This window comes from Mytilus trossulus, chromosome 4 (assembly GCF_036588685.1).
Source record: "Mytilus trossulus isolate FHL-02 chromosome 4, PNRI_Mtr1.1.1.hap1, whole genome shotgun sequence".
Lineage (NCBI taxonomy): Eukaryota > Metazoa > Mollusca > Bivalvia > Mytilida > Mytilidae > Mytilus > Mytilus trossulus.
This window is the reverse complement of record NC_086376.1, coordinates 59579463-59604500: the sequence shown is the minus strand read 5'-3', so window position 1 is coordinate 59604500 and position 25038 is coordinate 59579463. Positions and strand designations below refer to the sequence as shown.

The 25038-nt window shown below is 31.5% G+C and overlaps 1 protein-coding gene across 2 annotated transcripts in view; it reads right to left on the bottom strand.

Moving 5' to 3' along the window:
- The window catches only part of LOC134715647 (uncharacterized), an 89582-nt gene extending 69225 nt beyond the window's left edge, over positions 1-20357 (bottom strand). For both annotated transcript variants that reach the window (XM_063577976.1, XM_063577977.1), the window contains exons 1-13: positions 20169-20357; positions 15386-15488; positions 14653-14789; positions 8718-8832; positions 7472-7699; positions 5561-5785; positions 4707-4970; positions 4074-4322; positions 3324-3700; positions 2284-2424; positions 1649-1687; positions 1290-1398; positions 221-478 (exon numbers count right to left, since the gene is read on the bottom strand). In XM_063577976.1, the coding sequence (XP_063434046.1) occupies positions 221-478; positions 1290-1398; positions 1649-1687; positions 2284-2424; positions 3324-3700; positions 4074-4322; positions 4707-4970; positions 5561-5785; positions 7472-7699; positions 8718-8832; positions 14653-14789; positions 15386-15488; positions 20169-20331 (2408 nt within the window). In that variant the 5' untranslated portion in view covers positions 20332-20357. The remainder of the gene's footprint in view (positions 1-220; positions 479-1289; positions 1399-1648; positions 1688-2283; positions 2425-3323; positions 3701-4073; positions 4323-4706; positions 4971-5560; positions 5786-7471; positions 7700-8717; positions 8833-14652; positions 14790-15385; positions 15489-20168) is intronic.
- Between the last annotated feature and the right edge of the window lie 4681 nt (positions 20358-25038).

Genomic DNA, 25038 nt, shown 5'->3' with positions numbered 1-25038 from the left:
ATGAGCAAAGTGCAATTTTTTAAATAAGAACAATCTATAATCATTGTTACATTTTTGAAAATTGTTTGATATAAACTACATTTGACAAAGTATGAACATTATTTTGTCCTTAGTGTTTTCATCAAATTCAACCCTCTTAAACTTTTAAAAATCCATAAAAAAAATAAAGTTTTTTAGTTTTTTAGTGATTTTATTTGTGTTTTTATCATAACTATCTTACATGCATGTCTGATCTGTATGGTAAGCATTGGTCTTCAGCAGAACATCCATAAAGTGATCATGACACATATCTGCAGCTTCCAAGTTACACATAGGTTGGTCCATTTCCTGGTCATTATAGGTTATAATCATTTTAACTGGACACACATTTTGATGGATTTTTTTTATCATTCCCCAGGTTTCATTGAATGCCATCTCTCTCTCTGTTGAACATCCAATTAAATTTGCCATGGCATACTCGTGAAACCAACTTAAAGATCTGAAATAGAAAGTTTTATAAATAAAGGGAAATAAGAATAGGAAAGGAACTACTATAACCAGAAGTCAAAGAATGACATCAACAAAAACACTTTTAAATACAAATAAAAAGTACAGAAGTTAGATGGACAATTGCTAAAAGTCAATTGAAAAATTAAATGCATATTCAAGACTAGAATATGTTAACTTGATATAAATATGCAACTAAGTTATTTAGTTCACTCTCCCACATTATTTTGACACCAGGTTGACCAGCTTCTGCTATTACACTTGAATAACACAACACTTCACAAATAAATGATGACCAAATTAATCTCTAAAATAGATTTTATACAATTGCTGTCTTTTGATGAGGTAAATATGTAGTTTTATTGACTTTTGAAAAACTGATATTCACTGAGGCCAAGGACCGAAGTTAATATCAGTTTTTTAAACTTCAATTAAACCACATATTTACCAAAACAAAAAACAGTAATTGTACTATTCCATGTTTGAAGAGAAACGTATGTAATGGCAATTATTTCTCAAATCCATTTTTTAACCAAAATTGTACACGCAAACGCACACAATGTTTGCCCGCTGAATATACTTTTTCCGCAGGTGAATATGTATTTTTATTCAAAATCCCATTCATATCGGAAAACCTACTAAAGTTTTAGCAATATGGAATAATCTCTTTTACCCATATTTCAGCTTACAACTAAACAACTCAGATATTCAACCAAGGCAGTGTTGCCTTTTTCTTTAAAAAATCAATTAACCAAAAAATAGATATAAAAAAAATAAAAGATATAAAAAATAAAGATATATACCCGCATAATTCATCCATTTCATTAATTGGTGTAAAAGCTATTTGCATGAGCCGTAACCAATAATTACTCAAATAGCTTGCAACTTCATCTGCTTTACATGTTGCACTTTCTGAAATTTTATAAATAACACAAAATCAAAATAAACACAAATAACACAAAACAGTTCTCATTTTAAAAACAACATAGAAATATAATTCTTCGACTTAAACAAAAAAGTTTTCTAAATTACACAAACATGATTTTTTTCTAATTTACATAAATCCATGTAATGTTTAGTCCTCTAGATGAATTTTAAATATTCTAAAAAAATCTAATTCAAATAAGAATATCCACAATTTCCTAGTTAATAAATGTCCTACCTTGCACTGTGGACATTAGTTCCTTCAATGAATCCATATCTAAAACAGAGTTTAAATAAATAAAAAATTGATCAACTTCATGACAACCATTATTCTATATGCTACTTACCACATCTCAAATCTCAAATTCTTTTTCTAGATATGGTGTTAAATGAAACAACTAATATAGAAAAGTTAAAAAAAAAAGGTTACTCAATTTCTTTTCCAAAAGATATATTTATTATATTTAAACATGCTAATTGTTTTACAATTGTAATTTCAAGGTCTTTTATTGCTGACAATGCAATATGGGCTTTACTCATTGTTGAAGGCTTTATAGTGACATACAGTTTCTTATTTCTGTATAATTTGGTCTGTTGGGAAGAGTAGTCTAATTGGAACTCAACCACATCTTCTTTTCTATTAACCTATCAGTCATGTAGTTTGATATAGACTATTATTTAAATTTCCTGTAATATCCTATGAATATTTTAGAATTATCTTGTTCTTTTTAGAAGTACTGTGTTTCAATGTTATGATGTGATTTTTGTCCTAATATTACAAGACATATTTCTAACAAAAACTTAACAATGATGCTATTAAAATCTCCCAAGTTTTCAGAATAAATAACTTGAAACAAAGATATTGATACATACCAACGACTGGCTCCACACATGTATGACCACACCCGTTACTGCAGCATTTCTTTCCTTCAGGACATTTTTTCATTGCAGAACACTGCTCAACACATGTTCCAGCCTGGTCTTTAGATATCTCTGGACAATTTCCAGGCAATTCTGTTCAATACATTAAAAGTTCATTATTTCTAAATACATTTATTAAATTATAGTAGCTTTCTCTTGACAGATAGAGCTACTGCAAACTTAATATGGCACCATATGTGTTATAAAAAAAATCCGTTGCTTGGTTAACATCTACTGGCAAATACTTGTAACTTCAGTAGTGAATGAGAATTCAAATTGTTTAACATGTCTATAAAACAAAATTGTCAATGCCATTTCATATTGCTTTTATATTTTTAAAATCAGTGTTTAGATGCTTGACGATTTGGTATTTCTAAGTAAGAGTATTGACTATGTTAGTAAATATTTACTATGAAATGCAAATGCTTAACCTTTTTTTTAATGTATATTTCATAATATAAATACATGTAGTAAGTGGTTACAAGTAAATAAAGTAATGTCAATAATAATCTTTGTGGGTCATTTGTTATTCTGCTTCTTCAAAATATTTCAGTATTTTTTAAAACATTCTTTTTCCAGGGGTTACAATTCTGCAGTTCCCTGGATAAAATTGATTTTGGGGGGATAAAGGTCTATCATTTCATGTTTTCTTCCAGTTTTATTCTTGAAATCGACAATATTTGAAACTCCATCTAAAATTTCTACTGCATAAAATGCTATACATCATCATTCAAACTATTATTTCAGTATACGGTAAATTCAGAAATTTTTGCATGCATTTATCATTGCGATTTTTTCATTCTTAAATGCGATTTTAATGTTTATGATTTTGAGAAAAGTCATGCTATATTCAGTTAAAATATTACGAAATGCAAGTTTTAATTATTGCGTTCTCAACTCTGTCACATTATTCTCAATAATAAAAACCTCGCAATAATTTCTGAATTTACAGTATATATATATATATATATACATGTATATCAAAACGTTACCTTCCATTTGAGAACAGTGGTATTGAACCATTCCAGTCCAAATCATTTCTTGATATTTCATTCCTGGCTGTAACACTGAAGGGAGATCATCCATCTTCCCACATTCCTTGTCCATACTCATATACAGATGGCACATGGCTTGACTGAAGTTCTTACTGTGAGACATTACAGTCTCAAATCCGCTCATAAACTTGAACCAACATCTTGTCATACGTGACAGTGCGTCCTTTCCGTCCAATTCCATGGGGGGAGTGTAGGCATATGGCCTCAAGTAATCTAGATATTTCTTTTGACTGTAACCCAGAGGTAACAGAGAGGGTGACATTGGACACCCTGCAGTATGTTGTTTGATACAGTGTAAAGTCTCATTAACCATCCTGAAAATACATATACAATTTGCAGATGTTGAAGAAGTAGAATACACAAGATTAAAAAGTCTACAAACAATATTATGTTATGAAAATTACACCTGAAATCTATCAGTTAGACTATCATAAAAACACTTTTGACCTTAGACTAGTAACTAAATCATTAGCAGAGATAATGAAAGAATACAGTGTCTGTACCTAGAATTCTCTATCCATTTACAATAAATAGAATTGTTTCTCATTCTTGCTTACTGCTTAAAAGTTCTTTTATCATATTCATACTGATACCTTAATAATGTTTCTTTGTACATGTACTCATATTGTTCTAAAACCAGTGTCTCTTCATTAGATTTCTTAAAACAATACATGAATATTGACTTACACAGGAGCTTGACCTGCAGCTAGTGTTGTTACATTGGGCATCTGAAAGCAATTACTCATTGCTGATGTGGCATCACATTTTGGTTGTAAACAATTTATTTTGGCCAGGATTGGTTCCACTTGACAATGGCTAGCTACCATCATTAAAGTACGGTGGATGGTTTTATTGGTTTCCTCCATCTCTCTCATAACAGACATGTCACAACCAGAAGTACTATGAGTAACGCACTCCATCATCTTTAATGTCTCACTGCAAACAAAAAATATGTAGTTGATCTTCTAAATATAACATGTTTATGCAAAATTGTCTTCAATTTTGAGATTTTAATTACAGACCTTAAAATAGGAAATCACTTCACTACATTGCTAATTATCTGCCATTAATGGATATAACAAAGGTTCCCATAAAAATTTTACGACACAATAGAAAATATTGAAACCACAATGAAAAAGTGATTGTTGTATGACATCAAAAAGTTTATGTGGCACAGATTCTCAGGTCAACAGGCACAGATTTCCAAATAGCAATAAGGTGTGTTAGACCTTTAAAGTGATCAACTGATAATAGATATTTCAATCATTGTACAATTTAAAATGTTAAGATGCTAAAACTTAATGTTGTAAATGTACATACTGGCAGACGACATCCCATCCAAGAACATCTACGCTGGCTACTAGTGACATAATGTCACCGTATTTAACACAATCTTGAGCCATCTGTGTCTCACAACGTGACTCCATCATCATCTTCATGTTCATATCTCCACACATTCTTTTATCGTCACACATTCCCCCAGTAGTGTGTTGTGCCATACTTATGGCGTACCATATATCCATTGAGTTTCCTTCCCCTTCCCTCAACATACCCATCATTTTGTGAACTGAGCTGTAATACAACCTGTAAAATAACAGTAAAATGTATCACTTTTTTTGCATCTAAACTCATGGAAAATATAATAGGCTTTAGTCAGTTATCATGTCCTTTAGAAGCTTCAATTAAAGTATAAGCCTAAACATCTTCTTCTAGTAAGAGCCTTAAGACGTACTGAAGCCTTCTATTTTTTCTCTACTTCATCAAGGATTGTCTGCTCCAGCCTACCTTTTACTCGAAAAAATTGCTTAAATGAGGAGATAAAGATCTTTCAAAAACTGAAAATTTTCAAAATGTGAAGACTATAGCATGTATAGATATTTCCAAATTTAACTTCTTATATCTTTAATTCCAGACAAGACATAAATCAAAATTGTTTCTTTTTCTTTGAGTCTTCAAAATTAAGTGTTTACATAGTTAACATTATTGAGTTCTGAAACCTTGTCTGCAGTTTTTAACAACTTGTCTTGTCTTAATAGCATTATAATTCTTTACACTGTTTTTCTATTAAAACTCGGCATTTTGCACAACAGATGCATTTTTTATTGGTTACACTGTACTTTTCAAAACCAGGCAACTAAAAATAAATTAATGTGTTCAACATTTATAATACATACGGGCAAACTATTTCTTTATTGGCAAATGGACTAGTTGCCACAGCATAAAATGAGGCAATATGCCCAACAAATGGCTGAGTCATTGACATAGTTAAAGTGTTGTTTTGGCAGGTTTTGTTGGTAATTTCATGTAAATGTATCATATGATCTCCCCATTCTTGATAAACTTCATATTCACAATTCATAGTGTTCTTTGATACGCAGGACATCATTTCCATCATTGCTCTGAAAAATAAATATAAAAACATATTGATAGGGAGACAGAAACATGTTTGAGTTGTTATTATATAACAGGGACATTTTCATGAGGTTACTATATAGTATTGCCATTTACTGTTGTCAAACTGTTTTTTTTCGGCTACCTTTAGGTTCAAATTGGTTAAAATTTTACTGCGATTCACCAAAATTTCCTTAAAGTGATCAAAATTATTGTCTAAAAGAAACTGTACATTTATTGTCATGCATAAAAAATTACCAGAAACATCATTTGGCAAGAACTTTTACTGTTATTCATCATGAAGGTACCCCCATTAATACCATCCTTCATAAAATATAATATGGTTTACATTTTTATTCATCAGTGATGAAATCAATGAAACTTTTAAAAGTCATGAAATAAATTTATTTGATTGTTGTTTTATTTAACAAAATTTCAAATTTTGAAGATGTTCTAAACAATGTTTTTAATTTGTTTCTTAAGAAAAGAAAATTATTTCCCTGTACAATCCATGGTGATACAATGTAGGATAGTTAAACAGCAAAAACAATATTTATTCCAGTGGCCTAACTGTAAACTGCATAGGCTTTATTCCAATGTCATAGCCTTAACAGTAAGCAGTAGATGTTTGTTTATTTTAAAGCTAATACTAAACTACTATCTGGTAACATTTTAAGCTTCTTGTTCATTATGAACTGGCTGCAAAATGAAAGTTAAATCCAAATGGTATCTGTACTTGTTTACCTAAAGATTTGTTCAGTTGTCGTTATATATCAGTATGTTAATATAAATCTAAATACATTTCATTTTACAACTGTAAATTAAGTAATTTATTTTTGAATATTTTTACATTTTGTTATTTAACACTCAATACAGTTTTATGAACTCATATTTTTCCATTCATTGGGGAAAAAAACCTTAAGCAGGTAATGTTTTTGACTACTAGCTGAATCAGGATTTTTTGCAACCTTGACCATAAAGTCAACTGCTTACAAGTCACAGTACATTTGAACTTGCATATTTAAATAGGTAAAACCATTTCATATCTTAGTTATTCAAATATAATATATATTCAATGAAAGTCCATATTAAATAGGTAGCCCTAAGCTATTCAATATTTTAAATGAATTTCATACACTTTGAATGAATACAATATGTTATACCTAAAGTAAACATGTTTCCTGTAGTAAATGATTAAAAGATACCTTAAAATATATTTCTAATGGATTTTTGATGTTGAAAACTTAATTTATGTTTTTTTTAAATGGCTTAATTTCTAAATTGTATCAATCATGTCAATTATAATATAAAGTTCTATCTGTGTAATTTTCTACTCACTATCTCTATTTTATTATGAGATTTATGATTGCGATAGCAGTAAATTTAGAGGGTAAATTCATAAAAATAAATACATAAAGTGAGAAAAAAAACTTCAAAGACTTTAAAAAAAAATGTAAACATGAAATATTTGCAAAGCTTTTACATTAAATGAGAAATGAGACATGGAACAGTAAATTTATGTCTTAAAACATTTTATGCTTTTTATAGTTTCATAAAAGACTAACAGCCCGACAAAACATTTTGATTGGCTAAAATCTCTTTAAATACAACTTAAAATGTTATTATCATAACTAATGTTTTTACCATTTCTTTACCAAATCAAACCAGATTTCTTCTGTATTAAACATACATACCCACATAGAACTGGAGATTTTTCTAAACCACCGACAGGAGAAAGTAAAATGGCTTTTGTTGCTTCAAAACATTCTTTGGCTATAGGAACATTACATCCTGGTTCTACACATGATTCTCTCGCTGTTTGTGACAATAGTCCATTCACCATGGAAACCATATTTTTAATCTGAAGACTTTTACAATGTTGTGTAGCTGTAGACAGACATTTGTGAGTCTGCTTTGCTTGCCTAGAATATACATAAAATTAAAAATGGAAATGAGGAATGTGTCAAAGAGACAACAACATGACCATATAAAAAACAACACCAGAAGGTCACCAACAGGTCTTCAATGTAGCGAGAAATTCCCGCACCCAGAGGCGTCCTTCAGCTGGCCCCTAAACAAATATATACTAGTTCAGTGATAATGAACGCCATACTAATTTCCAAATTGTACACAAGAAACTAAAATTAATAAAATACAAGACGAACAAAGGCCAGAGGCTCCTGACTTGGGACAGGCACAAAAATGTGACATGTATGATTTTTTCAGTCATTTATTAATTTTCTTTGACTTATATGACTTGTGAGGCCTTGTTTCAGGAAAATCTTTTGGGCCTCACAGCATTTTTACTGGTCTAAGCTGTAGAATTGTGGTTTATCATGGATACTGTTTTATATTATAATGGCTATCATCCAATATATTATGCTTTGGAGAAAGTTTTTTGTAAGATAAAAATGTTAAATTTGCCATCACGACCAATGACTGTGTGTAGTAGTTTCCATCATTTGATTGACCAATTACTTCAATTATATGACATTTTCTTTCCTTTTTCATTATAGAGCTAAGGCTTTTGCAACTTTGAAATAATATATGTATAATATATAAATATATATTTGAAGTTTAATTCTGTATTTAATGAACATAATTGTACCTTTTATAAATTTACCGATGGATTTTTACCTGAAGTGAACAGCACAATGGGTGTCCCAAGTGGAGCAGAATTGATTACCCTTCTTCTCAGAAGACCAAGAATTCAACACTAGTTTTTTATGGCATTTATTTTGTTTTCTGTCTCAAATTTTGTGGACTACTGTTTTTCTGTTTCTTTTGCATTTGGTTATCTTTCTGTTTTAATCATTTAAGACTTGCTACCGAGTGTCAAATTTAGGTTGATAGACTAATTAAATCATTAGTTTACAGACTTGCCATCTTCTGTTGAAGCTCACAGATTTACCATTATATTGTTGATGTTTATAAACTTACCAGCATGTGTTAACTGTGGAAGTGTCAGCAGCAATGTACACAAATCCCACAATGCATTGGGATATGGTATCCATATTACACTTTTCATCATCGTCCTCTTTGTCATTTCGAAAACCTTCAAGAAAAAAATAATTGAATAAAAAGTCAATTAATTCATGGAACTGAAGACCTAAATAACTGAATTACACATAAGTAAAGGTTGAACTCCAAACTTTCAAACTCAATGCAGTGTCTGCGCTACTCTGCATGTAGGAGGGTATGAATGCCTTTATCATCTGGCATCAAAAGGTAATTTTTGGCTACCATTAGGCATCAATTTGATTTAAATTTTACTTTGATTTGTCAAAGTCTTGTTCACTTTATTTTTGGGAAAAATAATGTGATTTGTCAAATATCTGTCTACTTTTTTTATCATCTGAAAGAAAGTGAACATTGGTCATGAAGGTACCCCCTATACCACCTGGCTCATGCAGAGACAAGTAGCCAAGCTGGTCTTCCTAGGCTATGCATAGTACCCTATTTCAGTTGGTATATTTAAAGGTCTTCAGACATGTCAGAAAGGGAATAAAAATAAGATTATCATAAACACAGAAATTATTGCAATTAGTGAATAATTTTTTACTCACAGATAGGAATACGTCTGTGATAAGATTTTTATATTATATTTAATATTTTGAATGGATTTATATATATCAAATGCATCTATTTTCATACACATGGAATTTTATCTCAAGTATTACATGCTTTCTTTTAATTCATGTATACACTTAAGCAATATCTTCAGTTGTTTTTAAATATTTGATGATTTTGGTGTAAGTTTTGCATATTACTAGAAAATTATTTTCACTCTCAAGATTTTACATAGCATATTTTCAAATTCAGTATAATTTTATTCTTTTTAAATGTGCATTTACATTTAATTTCTGATCATTTAGGAGATAAATGTAGAGTATTCTAAGCTCTGCCTGAATCAATTGGTGACAAGTAAGCAAAGCAAGTAACCCGTTATTTGCAACCATCAAATTGCGATCACCAATTGATGCTGTTGAAGCTTAAAATACAATATTGTTATCTCCATTCTAATGAAACTGACAGAAAATGTAACAGTGGTATGATTCCACCTGTGAGTGTACTTTATCAAGAGGATGAAAATTCCCAGTGTTTTCTATCCACCAACAGAAATTCACAAGGTTTTAGAATGCGGGTCCAGTCCAGTCCATCACAGATCATAAGATTCTAAAGAGTTTTTTTTAAAGGGGAATTATTAGAAATGACTGTTATATTTTTTCTATCTATGAAGAAATAACATAAAAAATGTGGTGCACACTGAATAATCCATGTAAGAGGGGGGATAGGAGGGGTCCTGCTCCCGAAATCCTTGGCTTAAAAACACTAAATCTTGAGGTCCCGAAATTAAATAGAGTAAATCTCGGCATCCCGAAATCAGAAAAAAAGAATTCCCGGATCCCGAAAGGGTCAATCCTGAAATCCCGAGCTTAAAAACAGCTGATCCCGGAGTCCCGATAAAGGTCCTATCCCCCCTCATTTAGGCAATGTTACTTTGAAAAGTTATTTCGAAATAGACAGAAAAAAAATTACAGTCATTTTTTATAATTTATTCTAAATTCCATGACCATAATCTAAACCAGAGTAAACCATGAAAAAATGTTGATGACATCACGTTTACTTGACAAAATTATATCTATGAGCTGATAAACAAAACTAAGTGAGCGAATCCATGGACGTATATAAGTCCTTGGCGAATCAGAAGATGTCTTACATCCAAAATTAAATTATTTCAAAATAAAAATTACAAATGATGTTGCATTACAATTCTGATTTTATCATGTTTTCATGTCATATTTAACACTTTCATTTGACTTTCATTGTATTTGTATTACTATTGTGCATCGAATTTGCAAAGTTTGTATGGGCAAGGATTTGTATTGTATCACTATACAAATCCTTGGTATGGGCCATTGCCAATTATTGTAATTGTGTTTGTGCCAATAAAATATTTGTATTTATTTGTTTATTATTTATTTATAACTTTTAAATACAAGTTAAGAAATCTTAATTGCCTTATCATCCAATATAACTTGGTAAAACCATGTTATCAGAGAACACCAAAATACTCTGAGCCAAAATAAGCCCCAAAGTAGTTTATAAAAAAAATGGAGTTATCATTCTTTGCTATCAAGTTTTGGGTGAACGTGAGCGAAATAATATTTTGATTTCCATTACTCTTGCTTCTCTTAAAAGCTTTCTACTATATAAAAGAATCAACCAATACTATCTACCAGTCTACCAAAGGAGACTGCAACCATACATGCAGTGTCAAGTCGAACAGTTTTACAGTTTTAGCCAGATGTATCTGAATCTCCTGGTACCTGAGCTGGAACCAAAACTATAATTTTGCCATCTTCCGAAGCTTTCGCTTTATCAGTATATAGTCCCGTTATTCAAGCTGGGAAATTACTTGACCCTTGAAGCGGATTCTATATCATATATATCCTTGTTTGCTTTTCTTTGTAGGAACTTACAATTTCCTTTATTAATACTTTTAATTTAGGAAGCGACCATTAATTTTTTTTTTAAACTTGAAATGGGGGGGGGGGGGATTTTTTCTAAGTCAGAATCATTTTTTTTTAAATTTTACACCGTACAAGGTTTGGAGAAAATTTGGATTCAGATTTTTTTGTTTGTCTTCTCTGAGACTACTATAACACATGTGTTATAGTAGTGTCATGTGTTATAGTAGTGTCATGTGTTATAGTAGTGTCTTTGGTTGCTGTCTCATTGACTGATACCTTCATCTATATACCTTTATAATCAGGGGTTTTACTAGCTGCGAAACCGTAGCTCTTTGGACCTTGTGATATTGTTTGAAGACTATATGATCCGCAAATAGTCAGTCAAACATATCATGAGGACATAAAAACTAAAATTCCGCAGCTAGGGTTTTACAAAGGTGTTTTCACCTTCAAAATCATAGGCTGCCTTTATAAGAATTGAAAATAACTAAACAATTATAGCATAATTTTCGGCTCTTTTAAATAGAATTTGATACACGAATGATTGTGCATGGTGATTAAGGGTAAAAGGGGATTGAGACAACAGACTTTCAATCCTAGTATGCATGTTCTCTTTATAATACCATGTGATTTTATAAATATGAATCAGTATCTAGATTTGAATCTACAAAATTTAAATAACTACTGCACTGAGATTCGCACTCAGGCCTTCGCATGTTTTCACGGTCTACTATTTAAACTTTATTATAAAACTCGATACCATTTTTTAAATGTTTGACACATATCGTACTTCTCATCGGAAAAGTATTAATAGCTCAATTCTATATTCAATACAACTGTCATTATATTCACAATGTAGTTTCACAGTTACCTTGAAAATTGTAGAATACATGTTGTCATTACATATCCCATTATATTATGAAATTATATATTTTTTTGCTAATAACTGACTAAATAGCATGATTCATGATACGTTTCGTAAGATCTTTTGATTTCTCATCAGACGAGATTTTTGTTATATACTTATATTATTATAGACCATTGAAACTTTTAACGTTTTTATATAAAAGATTTTATTCATTTCAAGCACTGGTATTAATATTTTTTCACTTTTTTGTAGATATGTGCAGTTTTAGGCTACAAAGCTTTTCTTTGAATAGCTAACAGTACATGGTCAGTGCCTAATCAGTTTGTAGAAATTTGAGATTAATTTATTTAAATAAAAGGATTGCTTGGGTTTCCTTCATTAACAAGGAAGCTGGCTTGTCATATTTTTTGTATTTAAGTCAGATTTTCGGAATCCTCTGGTTTGATCAAATTGAAAGCTTTAACAAATTTTAGCCGGTGACCCCCATTTTTCTTTATATACTAGTAATTGTTTTGCATGTATAATGATAAGCTGTCTGTTAAAGTCTTATAAAATTCTAATTATTTTTCAATAGTTTTTGAGGACTTTAACTTGTCAATGATAAAGCTATGAAAAGTCAAGAGAGAACATTTTCCCTCCAAAATTGTAATGGCTAATATCTCGAAAACAAGCACGGTGACCTATATTTTTTTTTATCTTTTGATTCCTTTATAAATTCCCTATCAGTCAGTGTATGCTAGTGTTTTGAAAAGTTTATTACTTTGAAACTAAGAAGGCCAGCCAACTGCCTTAAGATAAAAACAAATTTAATCAAAAGCTCGAATGTTTTTTTCTTTAGAGCACATTGATCACAAAGTTTCAATAATGTTTATTGTTGCTTCATGCCTTTGTTGGCATTGTATCGACAGTTGTCTTAGCTCTATTGCTGAAAACTTTTAAAGTTTATATACAGAAGAAAATTGTTATCTAAAATTCATTCTCTCTAATTATGTAGACGGCTGTACTTAAAAGTTCAATGTCATACAACTATAAGCATGAGTCTTGAAGGAGAACATAATCTTGTGCAATACCCAAAGAAAATGTATACACGATTTCAATGAGTTCAATAATATATACAACATATTTATCAAAAGTGATGTGTCAACAATGTGTAGGTCAATCTGGTCAATAAAAGCAGCTTTTAATTTGTTGAAAAGTTACAGGAGTTGTGGTCATAAAAGGATGTTAGGGGTAAAAAGTCAGTAAACAACACATTTGACCGATAAGAGGTCACAATACTGATGGTCTGTCACTTTATAAGTTGAAAATGTGAAACTTTAAAGTTTTCGATCTTTAAGCAGAGAAGTAGAAAATAAGAATTTGAAAGAAAAAAGAAATAAGATTGATTGTTCCCCATAATTGCTCCACTTTGAAGTCATAATCGGCATTCGCCGTATCGGGTCGAGAAACTCATAGCAGTTTAATCCCGTCTCGCAAGAAGGAAAGGCAAGATACTTTTAAAGATCAAAGTATAGACTTTTAACAGGTACTTTTAACAGGTCAAATGTCTTCAACATATTTCTATATACCGGTTATGAATAGATGGTGTTTGCACATGGTTTTTATTGACAATAAAAAAGTAAACACTCGATTTTAAATAGAAAAATAAGCTGTCAATATTGGATTAACATGACCAAACCTGAGAGGTATATACGCATATGACAAATTTATATAAAAAAAATGCCGACGATGTTTATGAAACACAGCCTTTCTCAATGTCATGTGCCGACTTAAGAACAACATGGCAAATATAAAAATATTTTTCTGCAAAGTATTTTTGCACCCGAAAATTGAAAATTCTTATTGATTTTCATCCCCATAAATCTGATTTGTCATTCCGTTCTCTTTTTCTCCATATAAAACATGCTCACTTCATTAAAACAGAACGAGGTTTATACTAACAGGTGCGTTTTGATATCTTTACTATGATGTAAATGTGTATCTGGTAAATTCAATTGCAAATTCAACTATACATTTATATAATTCACATTATGTACCATTCAAACGATAGTTCAAAGAATCATCTTGATCACTTCCCCCTAAAAATATGAAATTACGAAAGTGCTATGTATGAAACAACATCGGCAAACAGACAGTCGCCTGATTGGTACCCATATTAGTCTCCATACAAAATCCGTAGCAAAAAGCTGCATTCCTATACAAACTACATGTATGTACAAATATCAAAATAATAACAATGCGCATTTGATATCAAAATGTAAACGGATTACAAAAACTACAAAAGTTCACTGTACATACCCGGTGAACATACGGTTGATTTAACTACAGAAGTTCACTGTACATACCCGGTGAACATACGGTTGATTTAACTACAGAAGTTCACTGTACATACCCGGTGAACATACGGTTGATTTAACTACAGAAGTTCACTGTACATACCGGGTGAACATACGGTTGATTTAACTACAGAAGTTCACTGTACATACCCGGTGAACATACGGTTGATTTAACTACAGAAGTTCACTGTACATACCCGGTGAACATACGGTTGATTTTATTGCCTTCAGTAAACTGACAAATGGATGGACTACTCGTAGACCTGGCCATGAATATTCTGATGGGCAGTCTGACATACTCCATTCTACACAAGACGACATTCTATCAACTTCTCTAAAAAAAAAAAATAGAAAACATATGTTAGTTATGTTGCCCTTTTTGTTTTTATCTTTTCGTTGACATTTCCTCATATCATCATCGCTTTTAAGTTTTTTCGATCTTAAGATACTTGTATAACAAGAAAATGGGGTATGATTGTACCCATTCAAGGATCTAGACTGGTTTACATTACCTAGTATAAGAAACTTTCCTTGCATCGCCCACATATATATTTGTTGACGAGTTGTCACTGTGTCCAGTTTTGGTCATATAGAGCTACAACTTTTTCGGTTCTGATATATTCTTGTCTTTCAAACATTCGGCTTTGATATTTCCTGATGAACGTAAACACACGGAAAAGCCTTTGGACGGATGGAATTTACCATTGCTGTTTGCAATTATATATAACACTTAACACTTTGCTTCATACATATTTATCAAAATAGTTCAATTACGTTTGTTTCAATTGAGTTCTAAAAATAACTTCTATAAAAAAAATCAACTTTATTATTAAATTTCGGCTGTTGTCTGTTATTTAGTGGGGTTGTTGTCTCTTTGACACATTCCCAATTTCCATTTTCAATCTCAAATGGTAAAAAATACCAACTTACCGACAGTAGTCGTCCTTTTCGTCTTCTTTTGTGACGGCGTCCATTGTCGCATTTGCCATCTTCATGAAACACATTCTGGCATTGTAAAAATTGCATTGTGGCGCTGAAAGAAAAAAAAAAATGTAGTTTTAAAATTTAAAACGCACATGTTGGTACTTATCGTTCCTTATGGCACCGTGCAGCTGAGAAATAAATGAATATTTGACGGCGCTATTGATTCATTTGGGGGATATGAGAAACACAATATTGCAATGTGCCTGGGTTGGCTGATTCTGATTATTTTAGTGTTGTAAACATTGAGCTATATCCTAAAATGTAACAGGGATTGTAAGTACGTATACATTGATATTTATATACTATATGTTTTGCACTGTAGATATATAGTACGTCACATGAAAAAATAAAAACACATTTCATTTTTGACTATATAGGAAGATTTTGTCGAATTGAAAAGGAATATATGTGGTGGATGTTTGTTCGGCGTTTTTAATCTACATGTCTATTACTTTTAAAAACTTGTGTTCGTGGATTTTCGTTTCACTGATATTTAGTTTTGAAATTATTTACTCAACTATATCATTCAGCATCTCCATAATTTATTGTCGGTTTTCTTCTAACACAGGGGTTGACATAGAGGACATTAAAATCTATGTCCAATTTCTTTAGGTATTCGGTGGTGCATAGCATTCCGAATTGTATTGACATATGATGGCGTTTCTTCAAAAAAGGTGTATAAAAAGGTGATTAACTTGACCGAGGGGAGAGTTTTACCAAAGAAAAATAAATCGAAGATAAGACAAAGTGAGGTCAACCGTACAACATGCAGACCAGTGTATTGATGGTTGTTGCTGGGTATTCAAAATATTGTGTTTTATTCGTATTGAACCAATTTGTTGTGATTTCATGGTAAGGTAAATTAAAATGACGAAATAATGTACATGATGAAAAAATCCATATCGGATATATTTTTTTATCATTTTTGGGTTACTGCTGTAAATGTCACATAAATCTTATTGCTGGTCTTCAAGCTGCTAATGCTACTCGTTAAAGACTGGTTTAATCTGTATACAAACCTCCCCATTTACGCCATCGATTTTGCATTTATCTCACCCTTTCCGACTATAACGCTGAGGCATAATCATGAATGTTGAAATTTGAATTGCGAGGAGCAAAATGATATAATATGTCTTTTTATTTTTGTCCTTGTCAGTTATTTCTGGTTGATTGTTGTCTCTAATCAATATTCTTAATTTGTATTTAAAAGTTTTATATCATATTTGAATGTGATATTTGATATGAAATCACATATTACCAATACTTCAATAGAACTGATACAATAAGTACCAAGACACAATAGGTGTTGTGAATGAAGAAAGCATAACATAATATACTAGTACACAATAAAACGTGAAAAAATAGCAGAGTGGTAAGCCACTAGAGGTCAGTAAACTTTAACACCATCCATCAAAGTTAACGGGTTCTAGATTCACCACACCCACTAAAAGAATAAGTGTCAATGCAAAGTAGTTATTACATTGTGTAACCACGTCCCACATTTTGACGTTCCCGTGACTCTGAGGTGTTGCTTAACTCTCAATGGAAACCTTTTGGCCTTGTTATGTCCATTTAACTGAATTGTGTACATAATTAAACAACCTTTTCTCAAAATAACACTTTTAATGTAAATTAGCGAACGTCTACATTGTGTGAAAAAAAATCTTTAGAATTTGTGTTCAGATTTAATTGATCGTTCAAAGCAATTTTACTGTATAAACCTAATATATTTACCATGAGGATTAATAAAACTGGCATATTTAAAGATAATTTGTTTGAAGGACTTCAATGTTGATTCTGATATACATTATGAAAGAAAGGGGCACTGGTCATCCACTACATATAACTTTGATTATGAAAGCCGAGAACCCCCATCAATCCACTATTATATATAGTTCGGGTTATGAAAGACACGGGCAATGGTCAAGCCACTACATTCATTATGAAAGACACGGACACAATAGCCAAAGCACTCCGTGACACCTAAGTCTATTAAAAAAGATAGGGATAAGATATATCACAAGCATAGAGTCATTATTAGAACTTAACCCCAGTTGCGTCAGACCAAAAGTTTTATTTCTGCAGATATTTATCCACTTCATGTAACATTGATGTATAAACCTTAGTAAGAGTATTAGTACGATATTTAATAAAGTCGTGCATTTTTTTCCAACTCAGCGCTAAGATCAATATAATAAGTCCATGCTAATGGGGGTTTACATTTATTTTACACTTTTATATTCTAATTCATGGATTGAGATTTTAAAGAGAGAAACAAGCGTACAATGTCATGAAAGGAAACGAAAAACAATTTAACAGGAAAAAAACACAACATAACACAACACAGCATAAAAAAACTAAAGCAACACGATCCCCACCAAAATCCCATGGCAGTCAACTCAGGTGCTCCATCAGTAGGGTAAGCAGATCATGCTACACGAGTGTTGCTCATATGAGTATAACTCCTCTGGTAATTCTAATTCGGTAGGTCATATTCTTAGATTTTTTAAACTTTTGGGAAATGCAGTGCTAGTGACTCATTTTTGAATGTTTGTTAAATGTATTCATATTTGATTAGGCACGGGACGATTTTGAGCTTATTCTGTATAGGCACATATTGAGTTTTAACAACAATATGTTGACTTAACGATATCTATTTGTTTCTCTGTGTCGTTGAATTGCTGTCGGATACCCCTTTTTATGCGTACTCTGCACAATTGAAATAAATTATTCACGATTGGATTGGGATATCTAATGTAAGTTGATGTTTCACATTAGCCTTGAACTCCGTTAAAATGCATAGCTGCTTTTAATAACTTCTTTCTTTTCACCATATCACTGTCTGTGATGACTGTCTGTGATGAATGACTGTATCTTATCATTACAGAAGTTCATTATACCTTGAAGATTTTTAAAATGATTTCTACAAACAACTCGAGTTTATATGAAGTTCTGTTTAAAATACAATTTATTTATCAGAAGTACAGAGTATCCGGGACAATAAAGCCAGAAACCAAACGACACAACTATATATTTCAGGCTTATTACATTAAAGTTACAATTTCTCAAATGAAGACTACAAATAACAGTGTTGTTCGTCAGTATAATGTGGTATATTGGAATAATAGTCAAAAGTTCAATAAGCATCCTCAGGGTTCGATTTTTATAGCGATACTACGCGTAAAGTATCATTTTAAATGTTACTAAATTGAAGGTAATTGCATGTATATATAGTTGAATAAGCGAAATATGAGATATTGTGTATATAATCGTACATCGCTATTATACGTGAGAAGTAACGGAATGTTTAGACATAGGGACAAGTCTTGTCATGGAACCGTTTATAAACAATAGGTTGCACTTTGTTAATACAGTTCTTTTACAATCCACGCCTATTTTCGGGGAAAGGCAGCTATGCAATATTCATAAAGTTTTTGTATGGTTTACCTTCTGGTTCACAGATATGTATTGGCATTGAGCCGTTCGTCGCTATACTGAGGGGGATAAATTACGGAATGTTAGACATAGGGCTAGCATGTCTTGTTATAGGGCCGTTCACTACTTCACAGTGATAAGATACGAAATATACGTTTTAAGGCTAGGTCTTATTTTCGAGCAGATTATCGCAATAGCCTGATAAGTTGAGGATATAAATTACAGGGATGTGTCTAGTCATGGAGTCGTTTAACCCCTTTAAGTAAAAAAAAGAAAGTACTATTAAAATTAACGGCGAAGTCCATTTTAATAAAAGCAATAAGATATGTATGTGACTTGAACAATATGACTCAGTGAGTTTTGGGTATCTTGGTGGATTAGTATCAAAACAGGAACCTCAAACGTTACTTAAGGTGGTATGGGTGTCTTCCGCCATCTTGGATTGTAAAAAACAGAGAACCTAAGGTCAAGATTTTCTATCAAGTTTTGATGCAGGAATGCAGATATTTAATGTGAGTTTTCATTTGAAAGAACCAATTCATAAGCATATAACTTATAAATATTAATATTTTTACAATGTAGATTATTTTTGGTTGTTTTTAAAATATTATTAGTTTGGCATTTTAAGGGGAGGTAACTCTAAAACAGTGCATTTCTGGAGGAATCTTCATGGGATTTCCTATTTTGTAGCTGGATAAAAACGTACGGTGACCCTATCTTTTCTTTAATATTCTCAAAGCATTGTATGAAAGCTATCTTTTCTAATTCATTTTAACATTCTATCATTTTGTTTAGTTTCTAATCACGACTTAGTGTTTTTCCTGTATAATCCATACAATGACTTCTTTTTTTGTGTCATTCTGTCACAATCTGTAGCTTGAGAAAATGCGCAGTGACCTATCATTTTTATTGTTATTTTAACAAAGTATGAAAAGTTCTATAATTTTTATTTTAGACTCCCATACCACCTGAACTCAAATTGTTTTTACTGTCGTCGGACTAACGCCAAATAGATTGATTTAAACAAAAGAAGAAAGTGGCATATCCACACAAACAGACACACACACACAGAAGGACTCATGCGTTATTAGACGTCTACATAGTGTTATAAAGTAACTTAATCTGACCTTTTAACCGGATCAGTTGAATTACATTTGTATGTTAAACAAAGTCAATATTATTTTATTTAATTTTTGATGCATTGATCACTATTAAAATTATATAGTTTCCATTTTATTTATTTTTTGCAGGACAAAAATTTCAATTGATCCCCAGTAATCTATAATATACTTACAACTTTTGTTGGCGGCGTAGATGAGCTCATTAAGCTTGTTCGTAAATTGTTCCTTAATTTCAGACACTTCGTTCCCATGTGCATCAGTCCGAACAGGAATAATAAAACAGCACAACAGTATAAAAGTCCAAAGAGTATGATATTGGGGTTGATGTGTCCCCATGATGGAAATGTGCCTGTCTGTCTTAGTGAAATCAACGGCACTGGGTTTTAAATAGCCGAACAAACCCGTTATATAGTCATAAGATATATTTACACGGGAGTTTAAATTTTCTATATTTACACTGATTCATGATTTTCAATCAATATAATTTGTCTTTCAGCCACTGGTTACGGATCACCGCATAGCTAGAACGAAAGGTGCCGCGTAAAAAGTAAAAACACAAAAATACCGAACTCCGAGGAAAATTCAAAAAGGAAAATCAAAAATCAAAAGGCAAAATCAAAAGTCCAAACACATCAAACGAATGGGTAACAACTGACATATTCCTGACTTGGTACAGGCATTTTATTAGTTATTTGAACTTATTTTTAAAACACGTTTGATTATCTACAGGTATCCTCGATCTCGACAGCAAACAAACAAAACAAACGAAAAACATCTAAAAAATAAAAATAAACAAAACTAGTCCAACATGATTTGTCAACCTGTACAAATGTTGCTTACTTCTACTTATTAACTTAACCGTAAAATAGTTGCTTATTCGACGACTTTTTAGTGAAAGCATAGGGCATAGGGGCCGGAATTAATGGGTAAGGTTAATAAATAAATATAACGAATGGAATGTGTTCTAACTTTTTTCGTGGAAGTCCTTTTGTTTTGTAGTTAGTATCTGCAGATATTTGGAATACAAGAGGGGGTGGACATAATAAAAAAAATGACAGTTACGGGTCACAAATAGCTAGAACGACATATAATATAGTACGTACATAAATGCTTTTGTATCCTTAGATAAAATTGTTTGGCATAATTGAAGGTGCCAAATTTGGTGGATATAGTTCATAAAGAAGCTAGAACGACATTGGTGTTACAAGATTGCAATGGAGTCTGTGAACTGTGGGTGGATAGAGTTCATATGGAAGCTAGTACGACAATAATTTGATATTATAGGAATTTGCGATTGAAATTTATAGTAACACTATTCAATCTAGATAAAGACAGTATTCTGAAGATCCCTACAGTGGCACATTGAGAGTTTAAGAGAACTGTTAAGCAAAACTAGTCCGGAAAATGAAGACACGTGCTTTATAGTTTTTAATATCATAATACGTGACATTAGTTAATACAAATAAATCCGGAAAATAACCAACACACATTAGACGGAGTTGAATATGAAAATAACATTTCCCCGTGTCGAGTTTAACTAGAAAAGTCGAACAGTATATGAGATACATACGATGGAAAAGTTATCAGATAATCTTGGATACATATTCTTTATTACATGTATGTTATAAGCTAAATCATAGGTTTATTGTTAAAAAAAAGATGAAGGTTAAGTCGACATTTGATTTGATGTGTGATCTAGACGACTATAATCAGGAGGGCTGTTCGGCTCCCTACGCTGACAGAAAATAGTTTTCATCACAAAAAGAAGAGACGAAAGATACCAGGGACATTCAAACTCATAAGTAAAAAATAAACTTACATCGCTATAACTAAAAACGAAAGAGACACACAGACAAACAGCAGTACAAAAGCACAGCATAGAAACCTAAAGGCTGAGCAATACAACTCCCCGCCAAAGACTGGGAGGATCTAAGTTGCTCCGCAAGGGGACTTCACAACTGCACATGTTGTTCAGTCGTGTACATACCTGGTTATAAGTATTACTAGTATTCGGTGGGTCACATTCTGGGAAGAGGGACTGGGATTATAGTGACGACAATTTGAACATTTTCGACGTCACAATGTCATCAATTTTGACGATATTTGAAAATTTTACGAAATTTTTGTATACATTTAGAACATTGCAACTCTAGCTTTGATGGCAAAATCAGGGTTTTAGCTGTAAATTGAATAGATGGTTATTCAAAGCTTTAACAACGCAATGGAAAATTGACCTAGAAAGGTTTAACTGTTTTGTTTATGGTCCTTTTGGTTTTGAGGCAATGCTCGGTCTTTAGCACACATGATGTTATTAGTCATTTGAACTTATTTCTGAAACACGTTTGTCAATCTGTATTCTCTTTATCGACAGTAAACAAACAAAACAAACGAGAGAAAAACTCTTAAAAAAATAAAAAAATAAATAAATAAACAAATCTAGTCAAACATGATGTGTCAAAAATGTTGCTTACGTCTAGTTATTCACCCGTCCCAGTGAAACCTATACGTATCTTTTAAGTCATAAAACAAATCAGATACTCATATCTCATCGTTAAAGATGTTACATTCCTTTGTCTTGGTTTCATTAAATGGCTGTCTCATGATCCAAGGCCAATACAAGCCATAAGTATTAGATTTTTTAGCTATTTGTAATAGGGAAAACCAATAGATATGGGATATCCATCCATGACACAAACATTAGTACATGCACCGCAAACAAAATGGCCTAAAGTTGACAAAATGGTGTGGCACACATAAGGTTATCTCCAGAACAAATATATCATAACTTTAAAAAAAACTTAACAGCATAAAACTCAGGCACTGGGAAATATCATGCTACGGCCTACACAGAACACGAGAGACAAACTCTGTGAATATATAAGTGTTAATGTCATATCAGTTTACGCATTTTTAACCAATTAAGTTTCGTGTTTCTAGTGAAAAAAAAGTTTCATTGCATGAAAACGACAATTAAAAAGAACTAAGAATTACTTAAGTTCTATATTGGTGTCAGTCAAAATATATTTTGTATCTTTTTTGTTTTTGTAAAAATAAATTTGATTATTTTTTTTCATAAATCAGCTAAAAAAACACAAAATATACATTTAGTCCTAATACAACCGGCCATAATGGACAAACGCTTATTCCATGTGCCATCCGGCCACAATTGGCAAACGCCCAATCCGTGTGACAACCGAACGTCTTATGGACAAATGCCCCCAAAAAGTGGAATTCCGACAGGAGCTCATGCAATTTCAGTTAAGATTTAGATAAATTCAGCAAAGACATATAAAATCTAATGCAAAAGATAAAATTTTTAATTTTTCTTTCTTGAATTTTTTTCTAACTACCCTATATTTGTCATTAATTGGAACATTACCTCATTTCGGCGGAATTTTAAAGAAAACAGAGAACACATACATTTAAAAAGTCGTGACAAAATACAATGCATAAGTATGCCGATACTATTTATGTACTTAATCTTTTACAATTTAGCTCACATGACCGTTTCAGTTCAAGTATTATACTGAGCGGATTTAAACGCATCAAAATATGATTTTTTTTTAATTTGTAGTACAGTAACTTTAAATACCACTTTAAATGTTATTTATGAGGGTGCAATACAGAATTTATAATTATACATATAAAACAAGTCACGATTATACTGCACTTTAAACAGAAATGTGTTGCAGCACTTAACAGCTTCAGCATGTTCAGTATACATAGTACTTTTGAGGACAAAATATAGAACTTTGAATTTGTAAGAATAAAAATGATTCAATAAATATATGGGAAACTATTTAAAAACGTTCACAGTTCGCTTTGTTTGCAAAATTGATTTGGTAGAACATCCACCTATGTGTTTGAGAGAGAATTGTATGGCTATAGCAAAAGCTGATAAATTATAATAGAAATTAGCTTAATCTTGAAATTGTATTAACCTTTCACATGAGGTTATTGTCATTGATTAACGTGCATTACTTTTTTTAGGGAGTCACGTGAACGTTGAGTGACCGCATTATGAAATTAAAAGTAAGTATATATATGAACTGGAAATATAGGACCAAGTTATTGTGATCTTGTTTCATAAATGCATTTATGATAAATAGCTCAGTCATAAATAAAATATTCTTCGTCTATGCAGCTTAGTCAATATAAACAATTTAGTTGACCTAGTACATACCGCAAATTACTTTTTTAAACGATTACATTTATACCATTCCACTAACCTAACAAAAATCAAAAGTTTAATCTAGCTGTACTCAGAAAAACGTGAACACACTATTCATAAAATATTTCTTCTTTAATTAAATATACGAATGTTATATATATTCGAATATCACGTTTCGATGATAATTTAGATATTAATAAAAGTATTACTAATACGTCTATTTTTAAGAAAGGATATAACATGCTAGTTCTCGCAAAGCGTTTTGTGTTTGCACCTGCAGACAAAGCACAAAGCATCCAATAATGTGGGGGGAAAGGGGGGGGGGGGGGGGGGTATGACAACTTTATATATTTTCTACTGCCAAAGCCGTGCGCTCGACTGAGATTTTTTTTTATCATTCAAACTGATTTAATTTGAAAACGAGTACATGGACATCTATTTTTTAAAACGACATTTTGTTTCATTTTCCAGGGACCAATTTTTATAAAACTGTAAATTGTGCAATTGTTTTAATTTTGATAAATAAACAGTAAAAAATAACGTTTTTTCCCTAATTCATGACCATTTGATTAATATGGGTTATTTCTGAATAAAAAAATGCAGAATTATTTTTTAAGGATACTTATAAAATACAGAAATTACAAATTATTTAACAAAAAAACAATTTGTGTTTATCTTTTAAAACAAAAAAAGTAATGGCTTTCTTTCGAAAGGGAAAATACGGTCACAAATCCGAATTTTGAGCAAATATACAAAATTTCGACCTCATTTAACTCAAAAAGTAGCACATGAAGGTATATTTTTTTTTATTACATATTTGATTTAATCAGGCAAAAATAGCCTATATGGAAATTTTCATCAATCTGTAAATA